The following is a 23,321-nucleotide window of genomic DNA, read 5'->3' on the forward strand; positions in this document are numbered from 1 at the left end:
AGTTAAATTATTATTTATTTAAATAATTTATTATATATAAGCTCTATATTTTTAAATATATTATATAGTACTAAAATAATTATACTTTATAGGTAATTAAAATTATAATATAAATTAATTATTTATTAATATAATAAAATAGAGTTATATAGTAAGAATTTAATAAATTAATAAATGGATAATTTTATTTATAAAAAAAAATTTGAACATTATAATTTTTAATTTTTCAAAAATTACCATTATAAAATACAATATTAAGTTATTTTTTTTAGTATATATTTTATATTAAGTTAATAATTAATATATTTAATTTAAATATATATTTTTTGGTATAATTGACTTTATTACTATTTACATATTTTGTTTTACAACATTAAGACCTAAATTAAAATAAAAATATAATGTAAAAAAAGAAATATAAAAAATCAAATTGAATTAAAATATTAAATTAATTAAAAATTGGAGAATTGAAAAATAACGATGGAACCGAACCGATACATGGACTGGTATCGGTTTGGTCAGCCGTGGGCCGCAGCTGGAGTAATGGTCTACTGGAGTCTGCAGCTAGAGTGTGCATATATATTTGGTTTGGTTTGGTTTGGTTTAGACGACCAAATTCTTATCTTCTCCCATCGTCTCTTCCGTCGGCCTGAGCAATGCCAAGAGGAACCGACCGCCTGATAAGGAATGTGAAGAAGTTCGCCAGCGAGCAATACGAGAACTTTATATCTCGTCATGGCCAGCAACTGATAGACATTTTCGAGTTCCCAATTAAGGTGGTCTTGTCTCCTTTCACTCTTGCCTTGGACATTGCTGGCTCTGCTCCTCGCGGCTTTGGTGTCCCTGAGCTCATATCTAAGCTCTCTTATCTTTCTGTCTTTGTAAGTGTTCATTCTATGCTAGTCTTAATCTATATCTGTATGCTTGTTACTTCGCAAATTTCGATACTTCTTCGATTCTTACTTCTACTTGTCATTTCGTCAAATGGGTTTATGTATGTGGCCAGTTTCTAGCATTTCTACATATCCAATTACGGAATTCATTTTTGGGTTTGTGCATACTTGTTGTATCAACTGTTTGTTTAAATTTGCCACGCAAGAAAGTGGATTACTGGGTTTTTGTCCATCAGACTGCTTTGCGGGCTAGTGTCTTCTTGCTATCCAGTAAATTGATATTTAACCAAGTTAGATTCATTACATTTAATATCGAATTGAGTTGTTGACTCGTGGAAGCATATGCAAAAATTCCTTATCTTGATTCCAGGCTGTTGCTACTCTTGGAACCTATGATATTGCTTTGGAGCTTGGGAAGAAGGTGATATGTCAAAGGTGCATGCGCTTACTTTATGCTAATAATTTATACTATTCCAGTGATATTCGGACTTGCTATTGTATCATACTATACTTTTTATATATTTATCATAACTCTGAATGTTGTCTTATGTAACTCACAGGTTCAATGAAGTTATTAGTTCTCTTTCTAGGAAATTTGAAAAATCGGCTTTTATATATTTTGCAGAACAAAGTTAACTTTGACAAAAAGCAGTGTATGTTTCAAGTTCTTTTTGCATGTTGTGCTGATGAAAATGATGAGGCATGCAGAAGTATCATGTTTGAGGAATCTACACTTTGTATCAATGTACTAGGCTGATTGATTTTTGTTTTCTCAAATATTTCATATTTTTCTACTTGAACTGTTGATCTGCCTCCCAATTAACATTTTGTTTTCATGGCTTAAGTTGAAGGCCTACAAGTTCCTGTTTGTTATTATCTGTTGGAATTAATGAAATTCCATGCTTTCAATTAAGGAGGAGTGTTAGGGAAAGTTATTCCTATTTAATGTAGGATTGTGTTCCTAATAAGTAGAATAATTATGTTTTTATGTTCCTATTTAAGGGGATATGATATATTCCTATTTAGTTAGGTAATCCATTAATTTATGGTATTATACGATGTATGTCTTGGGTCTTCCAGTATAGATAGGCAAATTTTATATTATAAGATAAAAAAATAAATGTGTACCCCTTTGTGGTTTTGTGCCTGTGGATATAGGTTCTCCTAGTCAATTTATGTAAATCTTCTTGTGTTATTTTCTTATTTCATCTTTTTCTTTATTATTCTCATCATAATATGGTATCAGGGTTTTTGATTATTTAGAGCTTCAGTTACTGTTTACGGGTATTGTTTATCGATGCTATCCACAAGCACGGTTTATGAGGACTGTGTCTTATTTACCTCTTTATGTGTAATTGACATGGTTTTTTTGAAAAGCGGCAAACAATTGTACATGCTAACTGAAATTGAGTGATAAGTTGCATAATATTGGTTTGTATGATGCAGGAATTGTCGGACTTGCAATGGGTGGCAGGCATTGCAGTGTATCATGTGCAAAGGATCAGGGAAAGTGCACTACCAAGTGAAAAATTACACCTTAAGGAGGTACGTTAGTGCATTCAGAACATATAAGTCATTGGACAAAAAAATTTATTTGGCTGACCTTTTATGGTTGGAAATGAGACTTGCTTCACATGTACATGTTGCAGCTTCTCTATTGAGTTATCTAATATATTTAGTGTGCTGTATATATATATATATATATATATATATATCTGTGTATTCTTATTCTTTTGCAGTGGAGAGAAAGCAACAGCTGAATGTGTTGCAGATGCTATTGCTGAGAATCGAGCAGAGTTGGTGCACCTTCCATCCACTGTGGATCTCAATACTCCTTTGCCGTCCAAAGACTGTCCAACTTGTGATGGAACAGTGAGATTCATATTTACTCTTACTCTCCTGGCATATTATCATATTTGCCTTTATATTAAACACAATCGGCTAGTTTCTCCTAAAATGAAAGGTTCTTCTCACTTATAATAATCTATTACATTCGGATGAATGTGTTTTCAACTTACTGTGCAGCTTTTTTTTTTCTTCTGTATTAGGGGTTGAGTTGAGATGGGAATTTCAACATTCTTGAAACTTCTATTTGTTGCCTTTTTTTTCTTGGCCAGAATTGGTTGCATTAATTCAGGATAATGATGTTCATAGTTTACCGCTCTTTGGTCATAGCTCTGCAAGAGTTTCTGAACATGAAATGTTAGGTTGTGATCTTTGATGCGATACTTATTTCAGGGTGTAATGGGCTGTCCTGAATGCAAAGACAAATTACAAGTCAGGATATCTGCAGATGATGTGAGTTGATTTGCTCTTTTTTTTTTTTGAAAGAAAAAAAAAAATATAAATGCACTGCCTTAGTTTGAATAAATTATGAGTGAATTTTAGGCGGTCAATGAGATTCATGCGGCATAAGCTTGAGTAAAATTAGCGTCTAAAAGTAGGGTGCATATAATTTATTTCATGTGTTTAGAGGTTACAACTTAGCAAAATTGTCCCACCCATTTTTTTAATTCCCTATTAGTTCCGGACTTCTGATGGCTGAAAATATAACCACATTTTAGAAACATGTACAACTTTATCATCAACCGAGGTGTAAATATTGCAACTGCAAAACAACTATAATCAACTGCATTGCATTTGTTCTTTTGTAATTTTTCTTTGGAGGAAAACAATTATTGTTGAAGTGATGAAATTCCTTGGGCTATTATATCCAGGAATCAGTAATCATGTGATGTAGATAGCTGATCCTTACCTTAATTAGGTTGTAGAGAAGATAGGAGAACATTGAAATGAGAGAACAGAGAGATGGAAGGATCAACAGAAGTGCAGATTTTGTGGTTACGGGTCTAGAATAGTGGACCACCAGTAACTGGTTTTTTGTTCTCATAATTTTGCTCTAAAACTGAACGTTATAGCCCTGTTTAAATTATACAACAAATCTTTCTAGAATAAGTGATTGAATTTCAAGTCCTAATAGAATAAGGTCTTGAACATATATCTAAATAGAACAAGGTTTTAGCCTTGTAGGCCTTCTAAAATAAAGTCATAACATAATCAAAGATAAAAAATAAACCAGTCCCAATCTAGTTTTGATTATTCTAGTTTAAAATTAAAATTTTGCCCCTGCATCATCATGTTTATTGATGTCTAATTGTCTATAGACTCTATACCCTTCGGTTTTCACTCTTTGTTATGCTGCACTAAGATAAACTTTTGTTGTATAAATCCGCAATCTTTAAGCTCTAAGGGAAAACAAAGGTGTTGCATTGTTCCATTCAGAAGGAAAAGTGGCAAAAACTTTAATCAGTTTGCTAGGGAATGCTGGAGAAGTTGTTAGGAGTGCTCACCAAGATTTTGATGATTCAATTCATTGCTGCATTTTCCTGGGGCTCTATGTTAATAAACATCAGTTGCAAGCAGATAATAAATTGGGGGAGTGTGTGTGTGGGTTGAGATCGTTTGACTTTGGATCCCTTAGTTTTTTGAGAAGACTCTGCTTATTTGTTATTGTATCATGCTCTAATTTTCTTTCCAACATGATTAAGAAATTGTCCATCCTCATATAGCTGATCATTTTTGTGCACAGATTATGGAACCTCCATGGAAAGCCTATAATGTCTTGAGAAAGATGGACTACCCTTATGAGGTTAGCGTATTGTCTTATTGTGATATATTTTTTGTAGGAAGTGGCTTTTGTCATGATTACAGGGGGTCTGAATGAGCGTATAGATTTCATTATAATGGTCAAAGGGTATAAAAGAGATACAATCTGACAACTAGAATGGAAACTTGACTTTAAGAAAAATATGGTTTACTTTTATTGTAGACAGTTCCTCATGCTTGGTGATTGCAAATTCATTGAAAAGTTATCACCATGCTTTGGTAGCTGCAGGGTGGCAAATAATTTTGGAAGTGGTGGTTTGACATGATGTTAGTTTCTTCTAATTTTTATACAATGGGATAATCTTCTTTCTATTTGCTGTTTCAGCACATAGTAGACAGCATGAAGGATCCCAGTATTGCTACATTCTGGTTATTTTCCTTGCCTCAAATCGTGGGTGGATTCAACTATGATGATGACGTAAAACAAAAAATTTGGTGGCAGTACAAGGTTCCTAGTCCATTGTGCTTCTTTCCCTTTTCCTTATTCAGTTTTTTGGTGCTGTTTTACATCTTATAGTTTTACCTGTTGTCTAGTGTTGCTTGAGCACTCTTCTTTGACTCAATCTGTACTTCTTAACCCGTACCAAGCAAAGTGGTGTACTTATGTCATAGGTGCATGTATTATATTTATTTAACTGCTCATTAATTGTTTATTTATTTATAATTGGTGGGATATTTGTCTGAAGATTTATCTGGTGGAAGTTTGTGCTACTATGCATTTCTCCACTTTTTATTTATTGTGCCTCTTTTTCTAGAAACTAACTTGAAGAGAGATAGAAGCACTTTGTGGATGTCTTTTGAAATTTTATGCCACATGTAAAATTAAAGATTGCCATTGTCAGTTAATCACATATACTTAACTGAAGCAATACTCAACCCCAAACTAGTTGGGTTGGGTTGGGTTGGCTATATGGAATACAGATTTGTTCCTAAATTCCATTCGATTTAGATTCTTCATCTTTTGAAAGATCTAGAGCTTGTCTGTTGATCACTTATATCATGCTTAATAACTTCAGTGGCAATAAAATATGCAGAGTGACTCGTGTGCTTTAATTTTTCAATTCGTTTTAGTTATAAGATCTATCTTGGTGTATCTTCTTCCTGTGGGTTCTTAGCATAAACAGTCACACATGTTGGAGCAAAATTGTATCATCTCGCTCATTAAGGGGAGTTGCTGTACTTATTTTGCATGCAGAAGCATCCTGTAGCTGTAGTTGTAGAAAGATTTAGCTGTACCTTTTGAAACTTAGGCCCCCTACACGTCAATCAATTGGCAAACCCATGCATATAAATTGCATTACTCTGAAGTGTGAACATGTTGTTGTTACATTCCACCTTTCAGTCTAGGATCCAAATTTGTTATCTTGAATATATTTCTACTTTTCTGTTTGATTCCCTAGTTCTGAATTTTTGCTTCAGCTAGGGTTATAAACAGGCCTGATTGAAGGAAAGCCCAAGCTTAGCTCAATTTATGTAGGACAGGTTAAGGAACTAGCTTACAATTGCTTTTATGGTGAGCAAGTTGAAAGCAATTTATGTATTTAGGGTTCTGAAAGAGTTTGAATTACAGCTGCTCGAGAGAGAAAATTGCTGGCCGTTGTGAAGCTATGATCAATACCCTAAACTGTACTGCAGTGGCAACAAAGGGAAAGAATAAGAGAAAAGCAACGCACTAACCCTTTCAAATCAATACTTATAATTCCATTATCAAAAACTTAAGCAAAAACCTGAGTTACATAGGTGTTTATAGAGGTTTAATAATTAATCTCTACTCTGAGTCTCTGACTCCTGCAAGGATTGGCAATCCCAAAGTAAAAAAGAAATTCTTAAACCAGTACTAAATAAGTTAAGCAGCAAACAACTTTGAAATATTCCTAAGGAATTTCTGAATCATAAAATTTTCCAACTATAAAATCTAAAAAAATAAATAAAAAATCCCTTAGTCTAATTTGTCTTGATAGCATCAACAATCCTTTTAGTTTTTGAATCGTCATTGCAGCTGAGCACAGCCAAAACTTACTGTGAGCAAAGGGCTGGCCCAATTTGTTTGACTAGTAAAACCCCTTTCCCCCTTTTATAATGATCTCCTTTTTTATTTTTTAATCTCTCTTACGTCGTTGATATAAAATTGGTTAAAATTTGACATATTGAATCTTCCACCTTGTAACCCTCTTTCTTCTTAATTAAATTTATTTTCTTTAATGCAAAAAAAAGGGCTTTTTTTTGGCTTGGTCTGTAAAAAAAATAAATTGTATTAACATTATCTTTACAGCAGTTGTTAAAATGTGATTGATGCTGTGTGATTCTTTGACAATTTGATTTCCTTTTGTTTAGGAATCTATGCGATATGATCAACTACGAGATTTGGTAGCAAAGCGAAAACCGGGCTGGGAGCACTTGCAGGAAGTAAGACAATTTCCTTGCATTAATTCTTGCTGTTCGAATGTTGTTTGACACGGTTAACATATGAGTTGTATCTGATATTTACTGCAGTGATATTCAAGTCTTTACATTTAAGACGTCCACATGGATACTTAACAATAAATGTGTCCATGCAGTGGTGCTTTGATCATGGTTATATACGTAATAATGATAATGTGTTTGTAATGAGCTCTCTTGCAATGATCTGTTGAAACAAGGTTCTCGGTCACAGAAAAGAGGAGTAAGTAAAGGGCATAGAGAAAGAGAGTAAAGAAAGAGTAGAAGAAAGAGAGAGAAAATATTCTATATTAATTTGGAATGACAATCTCATAGCTATTCCAACTCTTTTTGTATCCTAATTACTGCTAATTACAAAGTGGAGATCTAGTAACTGCCTCTTAACTAATTTTCTTTCCAAATGCTAGCTTACTTTGCTTTATCACCTGTTCCTGCACTTCTCATTATTATCTTTATTCCTATACTTCCTATGTAACATAATCCTACTTGTGTGATTATAGACATTTTATGTATTATGTTAAAAGTGATTGCCAACTAGAAGATAAAATATTAGGAAAATTACTATAAGGTCCTTAGGTTTTAGGGAAATTCACTAAGTCTTCCTTATTATTCTTAGAGGTAATTAAAATGTCCCTCAATACTTGAAAATATAACTAGTTCATCCTTCTGTCAAGATTTTCATTAGTAAGATGGTAAAAAAGGTGGTCAGAGGAGAGAGAGTTTATTATAATTCTAAAAATGCCCCCTCATTCATTAGTTTTCAAAGATGAAACCAAGAATAAACAAACAATGGAAACACTAAAGTAGTGAGTGTATTGGAAATGGGGAGACAATGAAAGATCAAATTATATCTTTCGTTAAACCTTAATGAATTAAGGTGGAGGTGCACCTGATCCATCGAGCATGTTTGTTGGGAGGACTTTTCATGCTCAATATCTTGATGTGTGTCACCCCCATGTGAGCAAAGCTCCTCAGTTTGGCTTCTCACCTCCTCCATTGAAGGATGGTTATTAGGATGTTGAGCAGTACAATTGGTTGCTAGCTGCAAGAGTTGAACCGTATCCTCCTCTACATTTTGATACCGGATAAGCTCAAGATCAAACACCTTTGAAGTCCACTCATCTTTAGCCACAGACTGAAGGCATCTTGGAAGGTCTACTTCCTCATCATTCAAGTGCAAATATGTGGGATCCTTTCCTGTTAGCAATTCCAAGAGCAGTATACCGAAGTTGTAAACATCTGCTTTTTGGGATATTTTGTGAGCATCTGTCGCCTTTGGAGTACGATGGCCATCAATACGGTTGGGAGTGGGGGTAGGTCCTGCAAGATTGGCAAGGGCAAAGTTGGAGACACAGGGTTCAAAGGATGTGGTAAGCAGAATATTTGATGATTTAAAGTTTCCTTGTGAGATCGCAAGAGTGAGAATGGGAGAGTGAAATCAATAGTGTGAAATCGAGAGAGTGAGATGAAAAGATTAGGTTTAGGGATTTTATAGAGGGGTTAATTTAATTTTAAACAAGGTCAAATTCGTCTTTTCTCTTTAGACTAGTGGAATTTGTTAGCCTTATCTAACATAAGGATGGAAATGTAAATAGTTATATTTTCAAGTACTGAGGGACATTTTAATTACCTCTAAGAATTATGAGGACCACTCAATGAATTTCCCTAAAATCCATAGATCTTATAGTAATTTTCCCCAAAATATTTCATTCACCTCACTGTAAATGTTTCTCTAGCTAGGTATGTGCTATTTTTGTAGTTATAGCTTCATATTTTGAGAGCTTGTCAGAGCAAAACTATCCCTGCTTGAAGCACCTGAAACATACATTTTCCAATTTAGTTAAGGATGTTTGTGAATTGCAAACCTAAAGGGAATGCAAATATGAAGTCCTCCATGGAGCATTTCTTACAATTGCCAATTGACATCTTTCTTGGCAATTAGGTCTCTGGACTCTTTTGGTCTTTCATGTTCAGGATAAAAATGGTTGGAATTAAACCAATTGAGAAGAAATTACGTCTTCAATAACTTATTGACTGCTTCAATTGATGGGGGGGGGACTATTTTGGAACAAAATAAATGGCAAGCTTGTCCTATCTATTTTTTATTATTCTGATCACTTCTGAAGTGTCAAAAATGATTATTTCGATTTATTTAGGATAAGAATGAACATCTAGCTAACCATGTGATATAGGTCATTGGCTATAGCAAATGATGAAAAGTTGATACCTGAGTTAAAGTTTCTAGATATCCATTATCAAGTATAATACATCATCCTGCAATTCTTTTTCTAATGTCACTCCTAATTGCTTTACTTGTGTTGCCAGTCAAAAACTTGAAATTTAATTTATTTGTACTTGGTTCATTGGCATGTGCTTCTTTTTTGCCAAAAGTTTTAAGATTTGAATTTTCTTATCATCCGCAGGCCTTGATATCAATAGATCCTGTCCGAGCCAGGGAAGATCCTGTGATTGTGAAAAATATCCCATACTACAATGCCAAAAAGGCACTAGAGGTAGAGGTCATGAAATTTGACCCTCCACCGCGACCCCAAAACTGGGGGGTGAGTATTTGTCATATTTGATCTACCCATCAGTTCTTTTTTGTTTTTTCTTTTTGGATATAATTAGCTCCAACTGGGACTCAAACTCGAGATCTTGCAGCCTTGGGGATGATTCTAGTATCAATGAGCTAAAGCCCATTGGTCTACCCATCAGTACTTATCCTTCAATGTTTATGCGATTTCATTATGTTAATGATCAGAGACAAGAAAAGAAGATTCAATCACTAATTAACAATGACATCAACAGAAACTTCCAGAAATTCTCCACCTTTTTTATTAATAATAAAGTATCTGGAGAATGGGAATAACAAGAATATGGATTTTGTTTGGATATTGAGGTGACATTTTTTTTTTTAAATTTGACCTGCATAATCCAACCTCAAAATGCATGCAACCTGAAATAAACTAAAAATTGGAGAGCTGGGTCAGGTTATACTTCTCAAATTTCACAATTTGAATAAACTATTAAACAAATATGTTGATAATAATCTCTTAAACTATATTATTTAATAATGGTTTTTGGCTATTATTTTATTTAAACAATTAAATGAAGATGTTAATTAAATATTTGTTTGAATGGCAATGCGGCTAACTGCAGTGTGTTGACAGGAGCTGGACCTTCCACTGAATGCATCATCCTGGAGTGAGGAAGATCTTAAAAATCCAGAAAAATTCTATGAGATGACTGTTCTTTTGAACGCACAAAGAGAAATTGCTGATAAAATTTTGGATGCACAATGGGAAACTAAATGGCGCCAGGAAAAGGTTGGTATAACTTTCATCTGCTCCCCACCCCCATAATCTTTGACCAGATCTCTTTGCTGTTCATTTATTTTCTGTAGAATTGCATATTTCAGATTGTCTTTTCTTCATAATCATGCTGTGCTACAATATCTAATTGACATGTGATCCTTTATATATATATATATATATATATATATATATATATATATATTTTAAAAAAAAGTCTTATGCTTTGTTGTTGAAGACTAGAAATCTTTTCTTGAAAATACAAAATATTTGACTTTTTCACATTGTATTTTATGTTACTCCCTCTATCCCACAAAGATATTATAGAGCACTGTCCTTTTTGAGATGATAATTTATTTGTAAGATTCCTAATGTCCTCTTATTTAATATGGATTGAAAAACTAAAATTTATTATTTAATAACTAGAGGGCAAATTAGGAAAGACAAAACAAAATTTATTGCTTTAACTGTATTAATAATATTTTCTTAATTCATATGAAAAAATTGTAAGCCTATCTTTGTGGGCCGGAGAGAGTATATTAGAGAGCATGTATGTAGTATATTAATTTTTAAGAAATTAAGCCATTTTGGAACTTCAATTTTGTAGATGGCATTTGCTTATGCAAAGTATTAGAGAGTTCAAATAAAATCCATGAGAAGTTCAAGATGTAATTGAGTTATTGTATGGCAACATTCTTTGGAACTGGTAGTTTGCCTACACTTGGGCAAATGCATCTGCAGTGCCGTCATACTATAAAAGTTTGAAAGTTAGAATTAACACCATCTGCCCATCCCTACTGCCTCCTTGCTACTGCTCAATGAAAAATTATAAAGGTTCTTCCATATTAGTTTGTCTTTCCACTTTTTGAGCACAATCATCAAATTAATATGCTTTTTATAGATTGTTTTCTCTGACTCTTTAATGTTGTAAGGGACAAATGCAAAAGTAATACTATAAACGTTTGAACTTTGAAAAATCTTTAGAACCACATAAATCCTAAAGATTTTAGGACTATTAGGACTATTTATTTTATGAAAAAGAATGCACAAATAGTAGTTTCTTTTTGAAATTAGTAGCTTTATTTGATTTAATTTGTGATTCATAATAAAAGTAGGATTAGTTTCCTTATCCTGATGTAATTAGGGTACAAAGCTTTGTAAATAGGGCCTAGGATCTCTACACATACAGAGATTTTTTTCTAGATTATTGACTACTGTTTTGAGCAAATAACTCGAGAATTAGTTTATCTTTATTTTGAGAATTTGTTTCACAACCCAAATCCTCAGTATCTACTGGTACTACATTAAATACTTGAAGAGAGAAAAAAAAAAAAAGAAGTTGCAAGGCTTGCATATTTTTTGTTAGTATGAGCTTCCAGGTATTAGAAAGGTTTTCCCATGTAGCACTGCTCTATGTTTGATCCAGCTTTCTTCATCTTCTCTCTCTCTGTCTCTCATTTTGTAAGAACCTTATGAATCATCAGCATTATAAGTGATTACTTTGATTTGCAGTTGAATGAGATTTTAGAGGAGAAGGTGCGGCCATACGTTCAGAACATGAATAATGGAGTCCTTTCCCATCCTATTGTAATACAATCACAGAAGGATAAAAAGGTTGCACCATTATTTTGTTTCAAGCACTAGATGGTTTACCTATATTATGGACTCAAAGCGAGTAAAAATAGGAAGACTATTATCTGGACTGTTACAATCTAATATGGTAATGCCATTCATTTTTCCATTTCATGGAAGGGCCACTTCTACACTTGAAAAATGCTATGTTTAGGCATGATAAATTCTGGTATAACTTGTGTAATTGAAGGCTCAGTAGTCTGCATCACATTCCATTTTAAACTTCGTGAGAAGTCTCCAACTTAGTGCAGTTGGGTCATTTTTCCATCATAACTTCAGTTGAGACTTCAGAATTAAAAGTCGATTTCAATTGAAGCATTTAATAGAAATATGCTACCTTCAATTTTCTCGTCTTGGAGGAAGAAAATTGAGGAAAAAATATTCTAAAAAAAACCAATAGAGGGTCAAATAATGAAGTTGGTCACTTGCATGATCTTTTAACATAGGGTTCTAAGGAGATGGGCTTTTTAACATTATTTTATGGGTGCATCCTTCAACTGCATTTTGCTTTTGCAATGTAAGGTAGGTGCCAAATTTAAATCCCTGATGTTGTCCCACCATTAGTTGCATTTAAAGTGATTCTTTGGTTTCTTTGATTTAGCCTGTGACCATTTAAGGTTATTATGTTGGGGATGCAACTTTTAGAAACTTACTGAAATACTGCAACTTATGCAACTTATGTTGGTCTGTTTATTGCAGAGTCGTCGGCAAAGGAGATGGTGGTTTTTCTGAAGCTGTTTTAGCCATTTTTTGTATCTCAGTGGTGACTCTAGATGTATAATTGGCAGTTCTCCCAAGTCATTTCTTTCTTCTCTCTCTCTCTCTGTCACTTATCTATTTTTATTTAATACTTCTGTTGTAGCTTCACATTATTGTTGGTCATATCTCATATGTGGATATCTTTAAGACGTACAATCAATGTTGCTTCGATATATTGTTTTTCTTTAAGTTTTTCCCTTTTTTATTTGGGCAAAAATTATTTATTTTACTTTCTGATTTATTAGTTAGGAATTCAGTTTATAATTTGACTGCACCAAAACTCTCCTAACCTTACTTCTTACTTTCATCCCCCTCCTTGATTGTCTATAGTGGATTCAAAGTATAAGTGTTAAATCTAATTTTGGTATGAATTTCATCATATTATGACTTGGATTTAAATAAAAATCTTCCCTCAGCTTTGAACACATCTGGTTAACATTCATTTGCTATAAAAGCAGAACCATCAAACATTGTAAATAATATCCAACTATTTAGCCGTTATATATATGTATGCTTTGGAAACTTATTTAAAGATTCATGAGAGTTTTTTTTTTTTAATAATAAATTATAAAATACATTAGAAGTATTGAGATCCATTTCTTGCAATTTAATATATATATATATATATAAGAAGAAAAAAAAATAAAATTGTGGATTCTGTGTGAATTCAATAATAATCATAGTTAATTGCAAAAGGATTGGGAGAGAGTTTCCACGAAAAGTCAATAGAGAACCACATTAGAAACATCAAACTCTTGAGTTTAATCCAATCCAATCTTGCCGACAAAAGCCAATTAAATTCATGATGGTGAAAGAAAACTAGGCATCATTCAAATTTGCTATGCACCTGCTATGTTCTTGTATGAGAGGGTCTACGCACTTGACATACAGGCTCATCCCTGTTGAGGAATTTTAAAAATATATATATTCAAGAAATGAGGGATTACTTGAAAAAAATAGTTTCAATGCCATTAAATTTAATCTGTTTTGTGATTAATAGAGTAATAAATGTAAGAGATTTTCATATAATGAACCATTATTAAATTATATTATTAATGTCACATTTATGATTTGCCCAAATTAAATTTAATAATAGAGATATAATATCACTTTAAACATAGAAATTTTATTATACTAACCATCATATTTTCAATAATTCAATTATTCATTATGGTAAGAACTGCATAAAAGTCTTCATAATTAAATTATTATATGTATGTATATGTACTAATTTTTCCCTTAAATATTTTATTTTATTTTATTTTGTTGAGATTATTTAATATACAATTACTTAGAGAATTTTTTTTTCTTAAATGACAGATTTTCTGGGAAAAAGAAGAAACGCTAATTTTTAATGCTATAGGAATATTGTATAATTTCCTTCACTCTCAGGTAAAAAAAAGAACCAATTAAATATTCAAGTATTTATGGGATTAAAGGCAATTAGAGAGGTACCATATGATTATTGTAAGCTTGAATCACTGAATATCTGCTCAAGCGACTCGCAGCTCTGACCGACAAATAGTCTTTTGTCCTAAGTGAGACGTGGCGAGACTACGTGGATGAATAGGTGATGTCAGATGTTCCTCTTCCGTCCTGTCACAACCAACGTGGCGGTTTCTGCAATTAAAAGGGACTTTCTGTCGACTGTTATCAATCGAACTTTTCAGCCAAAAAAAAAAAGGTCGAACTTTTCATTGCCACGTGAGCCGAAGACGTTAACGCTTGATGTTCGGGCTATTGCAATTTCTTTTGGATGAATTATAATCCATTTTAATACTAAAATTTATTAATACGCTTAATTATTTTAATAACTTTAATTAATATACAAATTAAAATTTCTTAATATCATAATAACTCGTTAAATAAGTTAACATCTTGTAATTTTCAAAGTTGATAAAAAAATTTTTTATATAAATTCTAATTAAATATTTATTTCATAATTATAAGAAAAATACCACAAATTAATTAAATTAAGAAACAAAATTTCACAGATCATGAAAGCAACACTAACGAAATTGAACATGGCATGTGAATTATCTAGATGGATGACTAATTTTCTTGGTCATTTCTTTTCCATTTGGCATACTTGAAGCTACAAAATTATTTTTTTTTAAAATATTCATCTTATCAAAGAAAAAAGAAAATATAAATATAGATGGTGCAATTTTTTTTTTTTTAAATGGGGGTTGAAATGAGAGCAGTATCAATTAAATCATGTCGATGACAAGCCTGTGAACTTTGTTGATGTGGACCTTCCTCCAGCAAAATTTGTATACCTATCCCTACCATAAGCTAAAATGCTTCTTGCCACCCAAATTTCAAACCACCCATAAAAAAATTTGTTAATGAAAATTAGAATTATTTCTGGCCATCCATTTTCATGTTGCCTATACTTATTTTCAAGCACACTAATACATGAAAAAAAAAAAAAACTCGTTATGTTATTAAGAATTTGCATGTCAAGAAAAAGGGTTTACATATATTAATATGTATTACTATTTAATAAATTTTTATATATTTAAAAAAATATAATTAAAAATTAATAAAATTTTTTTTAATACAATATAAAAAAATACAGTGAATAAAAATTATAGTATGATAGAATAGTTGTTATGAGAGGATGATACTTAATTATGTAATTAATGCATGATTAATTATAGAGAAATCTTGATCCGAGAGGAATGCCAACTTGGTTTGCATTAGCAAAAATACACCATGCAATTTTGAGGAAAGATTTGTTTATGAAGCATAAAGAGTTATAGAGGCACATGCATATAATAACTTCTCATATCAATATTATCATAAATAAATATGAGATTTAATTTTAATTATTTTTATAATTTTGTACTTTATAGAGAAATAATCTCATTTGTTATACAGTTTAATGATTGAATATTTGCCATTATAATTTTTAATAAAATATTTGTTAATATGAATAATTAAAAGATCAACAATAAAGGGAATTTTCTCTTAGAAAAAAAGTGCAGAAATAATTTTAAGAAATTCAGGATCATGTCATAAACAATAATTCAAGTAAAACAAACCATTAAGCAAATGTCTGCAATAATATTAAAACCACGAAAAAGAAACTGAGAAATCCTAACAAAACCATTAAAAAAATTATCCAAATTAAACCCAATACCAGATTATTCAATAAACTCCCCGAGGATATGCACCAATAGTAATACTGACAACAAAAGAAACCGAAAACAACGTCATCGTTGAGGGAGCTAGAGCCCATGAAACAGAAGGAGATGGACCAGGTGCATTAACTTCTGCGGTATGACCGGACCCCGGTGATGATGCTGGCTCAGGTGTGTTTGCTAGTTGCGATGTTTTTGATGGAGCTGGAGAGGAAACTGTTGGAGCAGTTGCAGGAGCTGGGGAGCTTGGTCCGTGAGCTGCTGGTGAAGGAGCCTTTGTGGGTGATAATGTTGGTGATGTTGCAGAAGGAGATGTAGAGGGTGAATTTACTGGCACTGGGGATAGAGAAGGAGTATAGGCAGTTGGAGATGGAGACACAGGGGACACTGCAGGTACCGGAGCTGAGAATGGAGATTTGTGTGATGGAGCCAATGAGGGAACATTGGCAGAAACAGGGGATACTGAAGGTACCGGAGACGAGTATGGAGATTTGGGTGATGATGGAGCCAATGATGGAGTCTTGGCAATTGGCGAGGGAGAGACAGGGGACGCTGAAGGTACCGGAGAAGAGTGTGAAGGTTTGGGTGATGGAGGCAATGAGGGAGTCTTGGCAATTGGCGAGGGAGAGACAGGGGACGCTGAAGGTACCGGAGAAGAGTGTGAAGGTTTGGGTGATGGAGCCAATGAGGGAGTCTTGGCAATTGGCGAGGGAGAGACAGGGGACGCTGAAGGTACCGGAGAAGAGTGTGAAGGTTTGGGTGATGGAGCCAATGAGGGAGTCTTGGCAATTGGCGAGGGAGAGACAGGGGACACTGAAGGTACGGGAGAAGAGTGTGAAGATTTGGGTGATGGAGCCAATGAGGGAGTCTTGGCAATTGGCGAGGGAGAGACAGGGGACACTGGTGGAACCGGAGAAGAGTGTGGGGATTTGGGCGATGGAGCCAATGAGGGAGCCTTAGCATTTGGCGAGGGAGAGACAGGGGACACTGGTGGAACCGGAGAAGAGTGTGGGGATTTGGGCGATGGAGCCAATGAGGGAGCCTTAGCATTTGGCGAGGGAGAGACAGGGGACACTGGTGGAACCGGAGAAGAGTGTGGGGATTTGGGCGATGGAGATGCAGGGGAGAAAGCTGGAGGGGGAGTTAATGGGGATGATCCATTTGGTGACATGACAGGTGGCTGAGAAACTGGAGCAGGGGTTTTAGGAGCAGGGTTTGTTCTAACAGCCAAAACTACAACAATCAGTCTTTGTCCATTCTCACAGTTGCCTTTATTTCCACTGATAAAAAAGAAAGGACCAGAGTGATCAAACTGGAAAACAGAGGAGCCTGATTTCATAGCCTTGAGGGGCTCCTTTGTGTTGCAATTGTAGTAGTCATCTTTCTTGACAAGAAACACCGAGTCTGACCCTTCTTTGTACTTGAAAACTAGACCAAATAAAAAACAGAGATTAGTGAAAGAATCAAAGAAATCAAATCTAAAAAAAAGAACTCACCGAGAGCGTCATTAACTTGGAATCGGTTTCTGGCAGCCCAGTCATTGTATTGCTGAGAAGGGTTGACAACCCAACCATCTTTGCCACCCACATAGAAGTTGGTGTAGGCCACTGAGGAATAGAAGAAGAAGCAAGCAAACAAAGATAGGAGAAGATAGAGAGATCCCTGGGACGCCATCCTGGAGTGCAAGCAAAACAGAGAAGAGGAAGGGGAAGGGAAAGGCTTGACGTATGCCTAAAAATCACCACTCTGTATTTATAAAACCGAGAGAGTGAGAAAAAGTGAAGGGAATATGGTAACTTAACAAGCCAGCAAAAAACTATATTGGAAGGTAAAGATTATTGGGATTTGTTGGGGATTATGATGATGAAGAAAGGGTCGAATTAGGATGGACTTTCCATACAAGTTGCAGGCCTTCAAGATTGGTCAAGCAAGGAAATATGGGAAACAGTCTTTTAATTGAAATGTTTAACCCAAATTAAAGCTGTGGCCTTTTCCTCTAGTTTTGGTTTAATTTTTTGTGATCACAAACGGTAACAGTCTTCAGTATATCTTTTCGTATTTACTGATGTATATGATTAAGTTATACAATAGCCTCTATTTTCAGAATTATGGGCTTGTATCTTTTTTAAACATGGGCCTAACAGGGGTTATGAAATATGAATCTTTTGTTGTTATATGTTTCAAAAGCTCTTACCAACCATATATATCCTTAATAAGCAAAAATAACAATTACAAGAAACTAAGATAGGGTGAGTTAATAATATGTGATTAATTGTATTTTGTTGATAGTTTTGGACTCTTTAATTAGTTGATAGCTTTGGATTAACTTAGAATTCTATTCTCTTAATATCCTTTCCTATCTAACTGATCATCTATATATACCAAAAACTTTGACATAAAGCATAATAATAAGAATAATTTGGTGGCCATTATCCTATATAAAAATCAATTCCTATATGCCACTTCTTAATTACACATGCATCTCATAGAAACAAAGGCCAAGAAGACAAATAAAAACATAGATGAAAGCATTGGACACAAGCAAAGTTGCCATTGGCATGTTTCTATTGTGTGTGTTGTGGGATTGGAGAAGACTTCTTGTGGCAATGGGAGGCGATTCAGCTTGACAATATTTGTCATACACATTGATAAAGACAATGCATAAGACAAGGCAATTTTTTCTCTAAAATTTTGAAAAGGCTGAAATAATCTTTGAAATAGTGTCTTATTTATTTATAAAGAGAAAAACACTAACGACCGTCGTTTGTTCTGTTAATTGTATAATTTTTTATTATTCAAAGAGTATAATTATAAATGATTGATTGAGAAAAAAATATAATAAATACTCCGTTAAATAAATAAGTGATTGTCTTATTAAATATACTATACGAATATGAATATAGTGAAAATTGAACGTTTCTCGCTTACGGCCAATATAAAGAAAAATCAGGGCAGCCCTTGAATGGAATGGAAACTGCAAAAAATAGTGGTGCCGATGATGATGAGAAGGAAGATGAATATTTAATAGAATTTTGATTATAACATATATTTTTTTTTATTTGACTTTTTTTTAAAAAAAAAAGAAAAGGCAGTAAAATATATAGATAAATAAAACTTGTTCTAATTTTTTGTTCCATAGATAAAGAAATCTTTGAGAAAGTATTATTAATTTCATGAAATGATCCTTCTTAATTTGGAACCCTCATAAATATTATCCTCCTCTCTCATTTTTCTCCATTTGGATAATGAATCAAGTTACAAAGGAAATTAATTAAAGCTGTATTATGGATGACTCAGGACTTCCATATTTCCTCCTTCAGGCGCACCTCTGCATATTGGTGTGCATTTCTGCTTGCAGCTTGAAGGCGAGACGCCTTTAAAACTCATGCATTCTTTGTGGCAAGAATCATAACAGTTTTTGTTCATCTTACCTTCCCCTGACCAACCCCATCCTTTTCCTTTGATAGCTTCTATCAAATCCCATCCTTCTGCAACTTTTATGGATATCGTCATCATTATCATCATCACCATCATTACACTCACCGTTTTATTGGATTTCATCATCGTGTTCTTGATTGGAGAGGTTTGATCGGCTTGAAATGGAGAAAAAGAGAAAAGGAAGATGAAGGAAGGATGAGGTTGCCCTTCCTTGAAAGGCCTCAATGCATGGATTCATTTATATACCAGATCATCTAACTAAATTTACCCTATCATTTAACTAAATTTATTAGGAGTTTAACTTTTGTCTCTCAAGATTTATAGGAAAATTTGTTAAAAAATACAGTAAATTGTGGAGATCGATTTTTTTTTATTAGTAGCTTTAAGATTTTGTGTTGTTAAGATTTATATTTTATTAGTATTCTTCTATTATATTTTTGTTGATTTGATAAAAATTTATAAAACATATTCAGTCTCAAAATCTCTTATTTTTCTACTCTAAAAATAACAGAAAACAGCAGAGGAAAATGGGGAAGGAAACTGCAAGTGGAAGAGGGTATTGGATGTGGAAAAAGCCAATAACCGAATCTTGTTTTCTTACCCATTATCCTCACCAATGCTTTTTTACTACTCCAATTTCTGAAATGTTTCTCTGATCATTTCGGTGAGCTTGAGATCGCTGGCGCCGCCAGCCTTGCCAACGATTGGTGCATTTCATCGGGAACGCTTTCTCGGTATTTCTTTCATTAGGAGTTAGGAGTTGAAGCAGAAGCGCATATAATAGAAAATTAAATATTGAAATTAAATATTTAAAATTGAAAATAAATATTTAAAATTAGTGAAGAATTGAGAAAAAAAAAATAGAGCAATTCAGAACGTTTTTAACTCTCTTCTTCTCTTATTGAGATATAATAATTCATTGATTATACAATCAAAATATGGCTAATTTCACAGATTATAAGAAAGATTAATAATTTTTTCAAGTTAAAAAGATAGCTAAGGTTTTGGTTATTCCGCGTACTAACTAGTTATGGTTACAAAATTTCATTGAGAGTCTCTACTCGTATCTTAACTCGTCATTGAGCTAGATTTGTCTCAATAATTTATATTTTGTCTTCCGCTTTCCTCAAGTTAACTTCAGCTATTTCAAGAGTTTGCTTAGTTTTTTGTGGATCAATGTCACTACCCTTCTCTTGCATTAATCACTACCTAACATTTACATCATTACATCTACAATAAAAAGTTAACTTTAAATAAATCATTAACTATGATTTAAGTAACTTAAGCACTTAGAAAAAGTCTCATCACTCAATACTCTCCTTTTTAATATTTTTATCACTTTAAATGATGTTTATGCATTATGGTCAGAATGCTTTAATATTTTTATCACTTTAAATGGTGTTTATGCATTATGGTCCGAATGCTGATGTGAGGTTAGCTGGGAAATAAAATCTGAGTTGATTTAGTTTGTTGATATCACTTCTACACCTTTGATTAGGAGTATAAATAAATCAAATTGTTCGTAAATTACTCGAGATTCGATTCGATAAAAACTCGACCGAGTTCTACTCGATTTCTGAATGAGCCAAAATCGAACTTAATTTTTAGACTCGTTTGATAAATGAGTTAATTTTGAACTACATAGTATTCGGTTCATTAAAACTCGTGAGTTCGACTCGTTTTTCGAGTTCATGAGTAGACTCACAAACAGACTGGTAAACAGTTTTATCAAGTAAGCTGATATTATTATCACAAGAGAAATAAACTCAAATCTTACTTAAACTTTTATAAGACAAACCTAAATTTTTTAAAGTTCAGCTCTATATAGTTTAGTTACACTCTTAAACTAAATTTTAAAACTCATCTTTATAAATTTACAAGCTAATTTATAAATATACTTATTTAATAAAAATTATTTTAATTTTAAATTTATCAGTTTTAAACTAAAATTTATTATACATATAAATAAATTAAATTACTTCTGAAATATTTAATACTAAACTCGATAAAAATTCTACTCGTCTAAATTTATTTGCTAAACAAGTCAAGATTGAATTATTTAATATTTAATTCGAATTCGAAATAAGTAAAACTCTAATTTGACTCGAACTCAAAAAAATTTTAATAAAACCAAATTCAAACTCTTTAAAATTTAATTCGGCTTAATTTGGTTCGTTTACATCTGTTTCCGTCTCAATCACACTCCACGCATTTTAAGATCTTCCTAGTTCCTATCAAGTTTGCTATAATTCATTTCAATTTGAGTTTCTACTAAAAAATAGATATATTTAAAATAATTAAATATTAATTATTAATCGACATTTGTATTATAAAGTTTATTTAGAAGCACAAATCCAGCGTCAATTAAAATCAGCATCAATTAAAAAATATATATATATATTCCAAAACAAAACATTTAAAGAAGACAGCAACCTCTTTTTCCTTTTTTTAAATAATTTTTTTAAAAAAAAAGCAAATCAACGGATTGTATTAATAAAATTTTATCAACAAGAGGGATATTATCTCAAATAAAGAGATGGTTATACCTATAGATTCTCTAACTAAAATATGAGCAGTTAGAATAATATTACGATAAAGTTTTAGAGTCTAACAAATATTTATAATTATTTAAAATCAAACTTCTGTATAAGATAATTTGACAAAAATATTCATCATTTTTTCTAATATCTCGAACATAAATTATTAAAATCTCCCGAACAAAATCATAGAAAAAAGTTTTTACGAGATAAATCTTAAATAAGATTTCAAAACTGACGTCGTCATTGTGATTCCGGAGACTCATAATAACTAGTAAACCTCCATTGAACATTACCTTCCAAAACAACCGAATCAATAAAATTTAAAAAAAAGCTAACTACAAAAACAGATCTATGACTCTTCCACATCAACGAAAGGTCTCCTCCGATCCTTGTCTATTGACTAAGAATCAACTATCAAAATGTAAAAAATTACGAAAAAATTCCATACGAGAACTAAAAATTTTTGTTTTCATAAAAAATAAAATGTTTGGTTTGTAACTAGAAACCAAATAATTCAATAGAATAACTGTTCGAGGATTGCCGCCATAAATGTGTCAAAAAGGTCTGCATATTTTGAAAATTGATTGGATACCAAATAATTCAATAGAATAACTGTTCGAAGATTGCCGCCATAAATGTGTCAAAGAGGTCTGCATATTTTGAAAATTGATTGGATTGTATGTGAGAAATATCTCCACCATACATAAATCATAAGTGACGATCGAAATATCTCTGAAACTCTTAATAGGAACAATAAAATTTCTTTTTCATCGATAGTCAATTGAAGCAGATTGTCTTCCATGTGGAAAGAAAAAGAAGAAGTTAGGTTTAAGAAAAAGGAAAAGCGAAAGTATCAATCACAAAGGGATCAGAGACGAAAACTTGTGTATAAATAACTTTCAATACTATTTTTAAAACTCTATTAAATTCATTAAATTATAATGCAACAAAGTGAATATATATCCTCATTAATTCGCTTATGTTTTCTAATAAAAAAATAAAATTAATATATTTATTATTTAGTCTAATATATTGCCAATAGGCAATAACAATATCATGATTAATAAATCATTTTTTAAAAAAAATAAACTATTAATGAAAACTAGAATCAAAATTTAAGTCAACAGGGTGAAGAGAATGATTACACTCAACCTTTATCATATATAATTTGTATTTTGTTATTTCATATATATACTTGCGTCTTGTTGAATGAGATTTATACGGTTGAGTATATTTGACTAAATTTAAAAATAAAATATATTTATAAATTTTTTAATATTTTAATTATGATATTTGAAAGTTTCAAATATATATCTTTATTTAACAATATTAAAACATTTATTTTCTATAAATTATTTATTATATAATTGGAAAATGGATAAATTTAATAATAAAATAATTCAATTTTTGCGGATAGAAGCATGTTTGTCCATCGAACAATGAAATCTTTAAGAACAAAACAAACATAACAAAACAAAACATAACAAAACAAAACAA

General features: G+C 32.3%; 2 protein-coding genes across 5 annotated transcripts; one reads left to right on the plus strand and one right to left on the minus strand.

The window, feature by feature from the left end:
• The first annotated feature begins 594 nt into the window (after positions 1-594).
• On the plus strand, positions 595-12,889 carry LOC110602446. Of its 2 annotated transcripts, none has more exons than XR_006348803.1 (12): positions 595-881; positions 1,264-1,328; positions 2,340-2,438; positions 2,633-2,765; positions 3,132-3,191; positions 4,483-4,542; positions 4,885-5,007; positions 6,894-6,965; positions 9,422-9,559; positions 10,169-10,324; positions 11,822-12,029; positions 12,641-12,889. XR_006348803.1 is itself a non-coding variant. In XM_021739972.2 (12 exons), the coding sequence occupies exons 1-12, from the start codon at positions 657-659 to the stop codon at positions 12,671-12,673; spliced, it is 1,266 nt and encodes a 421-aa protein (XP_021595664.1). In that variant the 5' UTR covers positions 595-656; the 3' UTR covers positions 12,674-12,889. The 2 variants fall into 2 exon arrangements, 1 of the variants encoding a protein (XP_021595664.1); XM_021739972.2 differs by having other exon boundaries at positions 11,822-11,923.
• A 2,827-nt stretch (positions 12,890-15,716) lies between these two features.
• LOC110601094 (vegetative cell wall protein gp1) lies at positions 15,717-17,770 on the minus strand. Of its 3 annotated transcripts, none has more exons than XM_043950933.1 (3): positions 17,343-17,770; positions 16,710-17,274; positions 15,717-16,652 (listed from the first exon to the last, which is right to left on the minus strand). In XM_043950933.1, the coding sequence occupies exons 1-3, from the start codon at positions 17,518-17,520 to the stop codon at positions 15,854-15,856; spliced, it is 1,542 nt and encodes a 513-aa protein (XP_043806868.1). In that variant the 5' UTR covers positions 17,521-17,770; the 3' UTR covers positions 15,717-15,853. The 3 variants fall into 3 exon arrangements, with proteins under 3 accessions (XP_043806868.1, XP_043806869.1, XP_043806867.1); XM_043950934.1 differs by having other exon boundaries at positions 15,717-16,862; positions 16,950-17,274; positions 17,343-17,769; XM_043950932.1 differs by having other exon boundaries at positions 15,717-17,274; positions 17,343-17,768.
• Between the last annotated feature and the right edge of the window lie 5,551 nt (positions 17,771-23,321).

Source organism: Manihot esculenta, chromosome 15 (assembly GCF_001659605.2).
Source record: "Manihot esculenta cultivar AM560-2 chromosome 15, M.esculenta_v8, whole genome shotgun sequence".
NCBI classification, from domain to species: domain Eukaryota; kingdom Viridiplantae; phylum Streptophyta; class Magnoliopsida; order Malpighiales; family Euphorbiaceae; genus Manihot; species Manihot esculenta.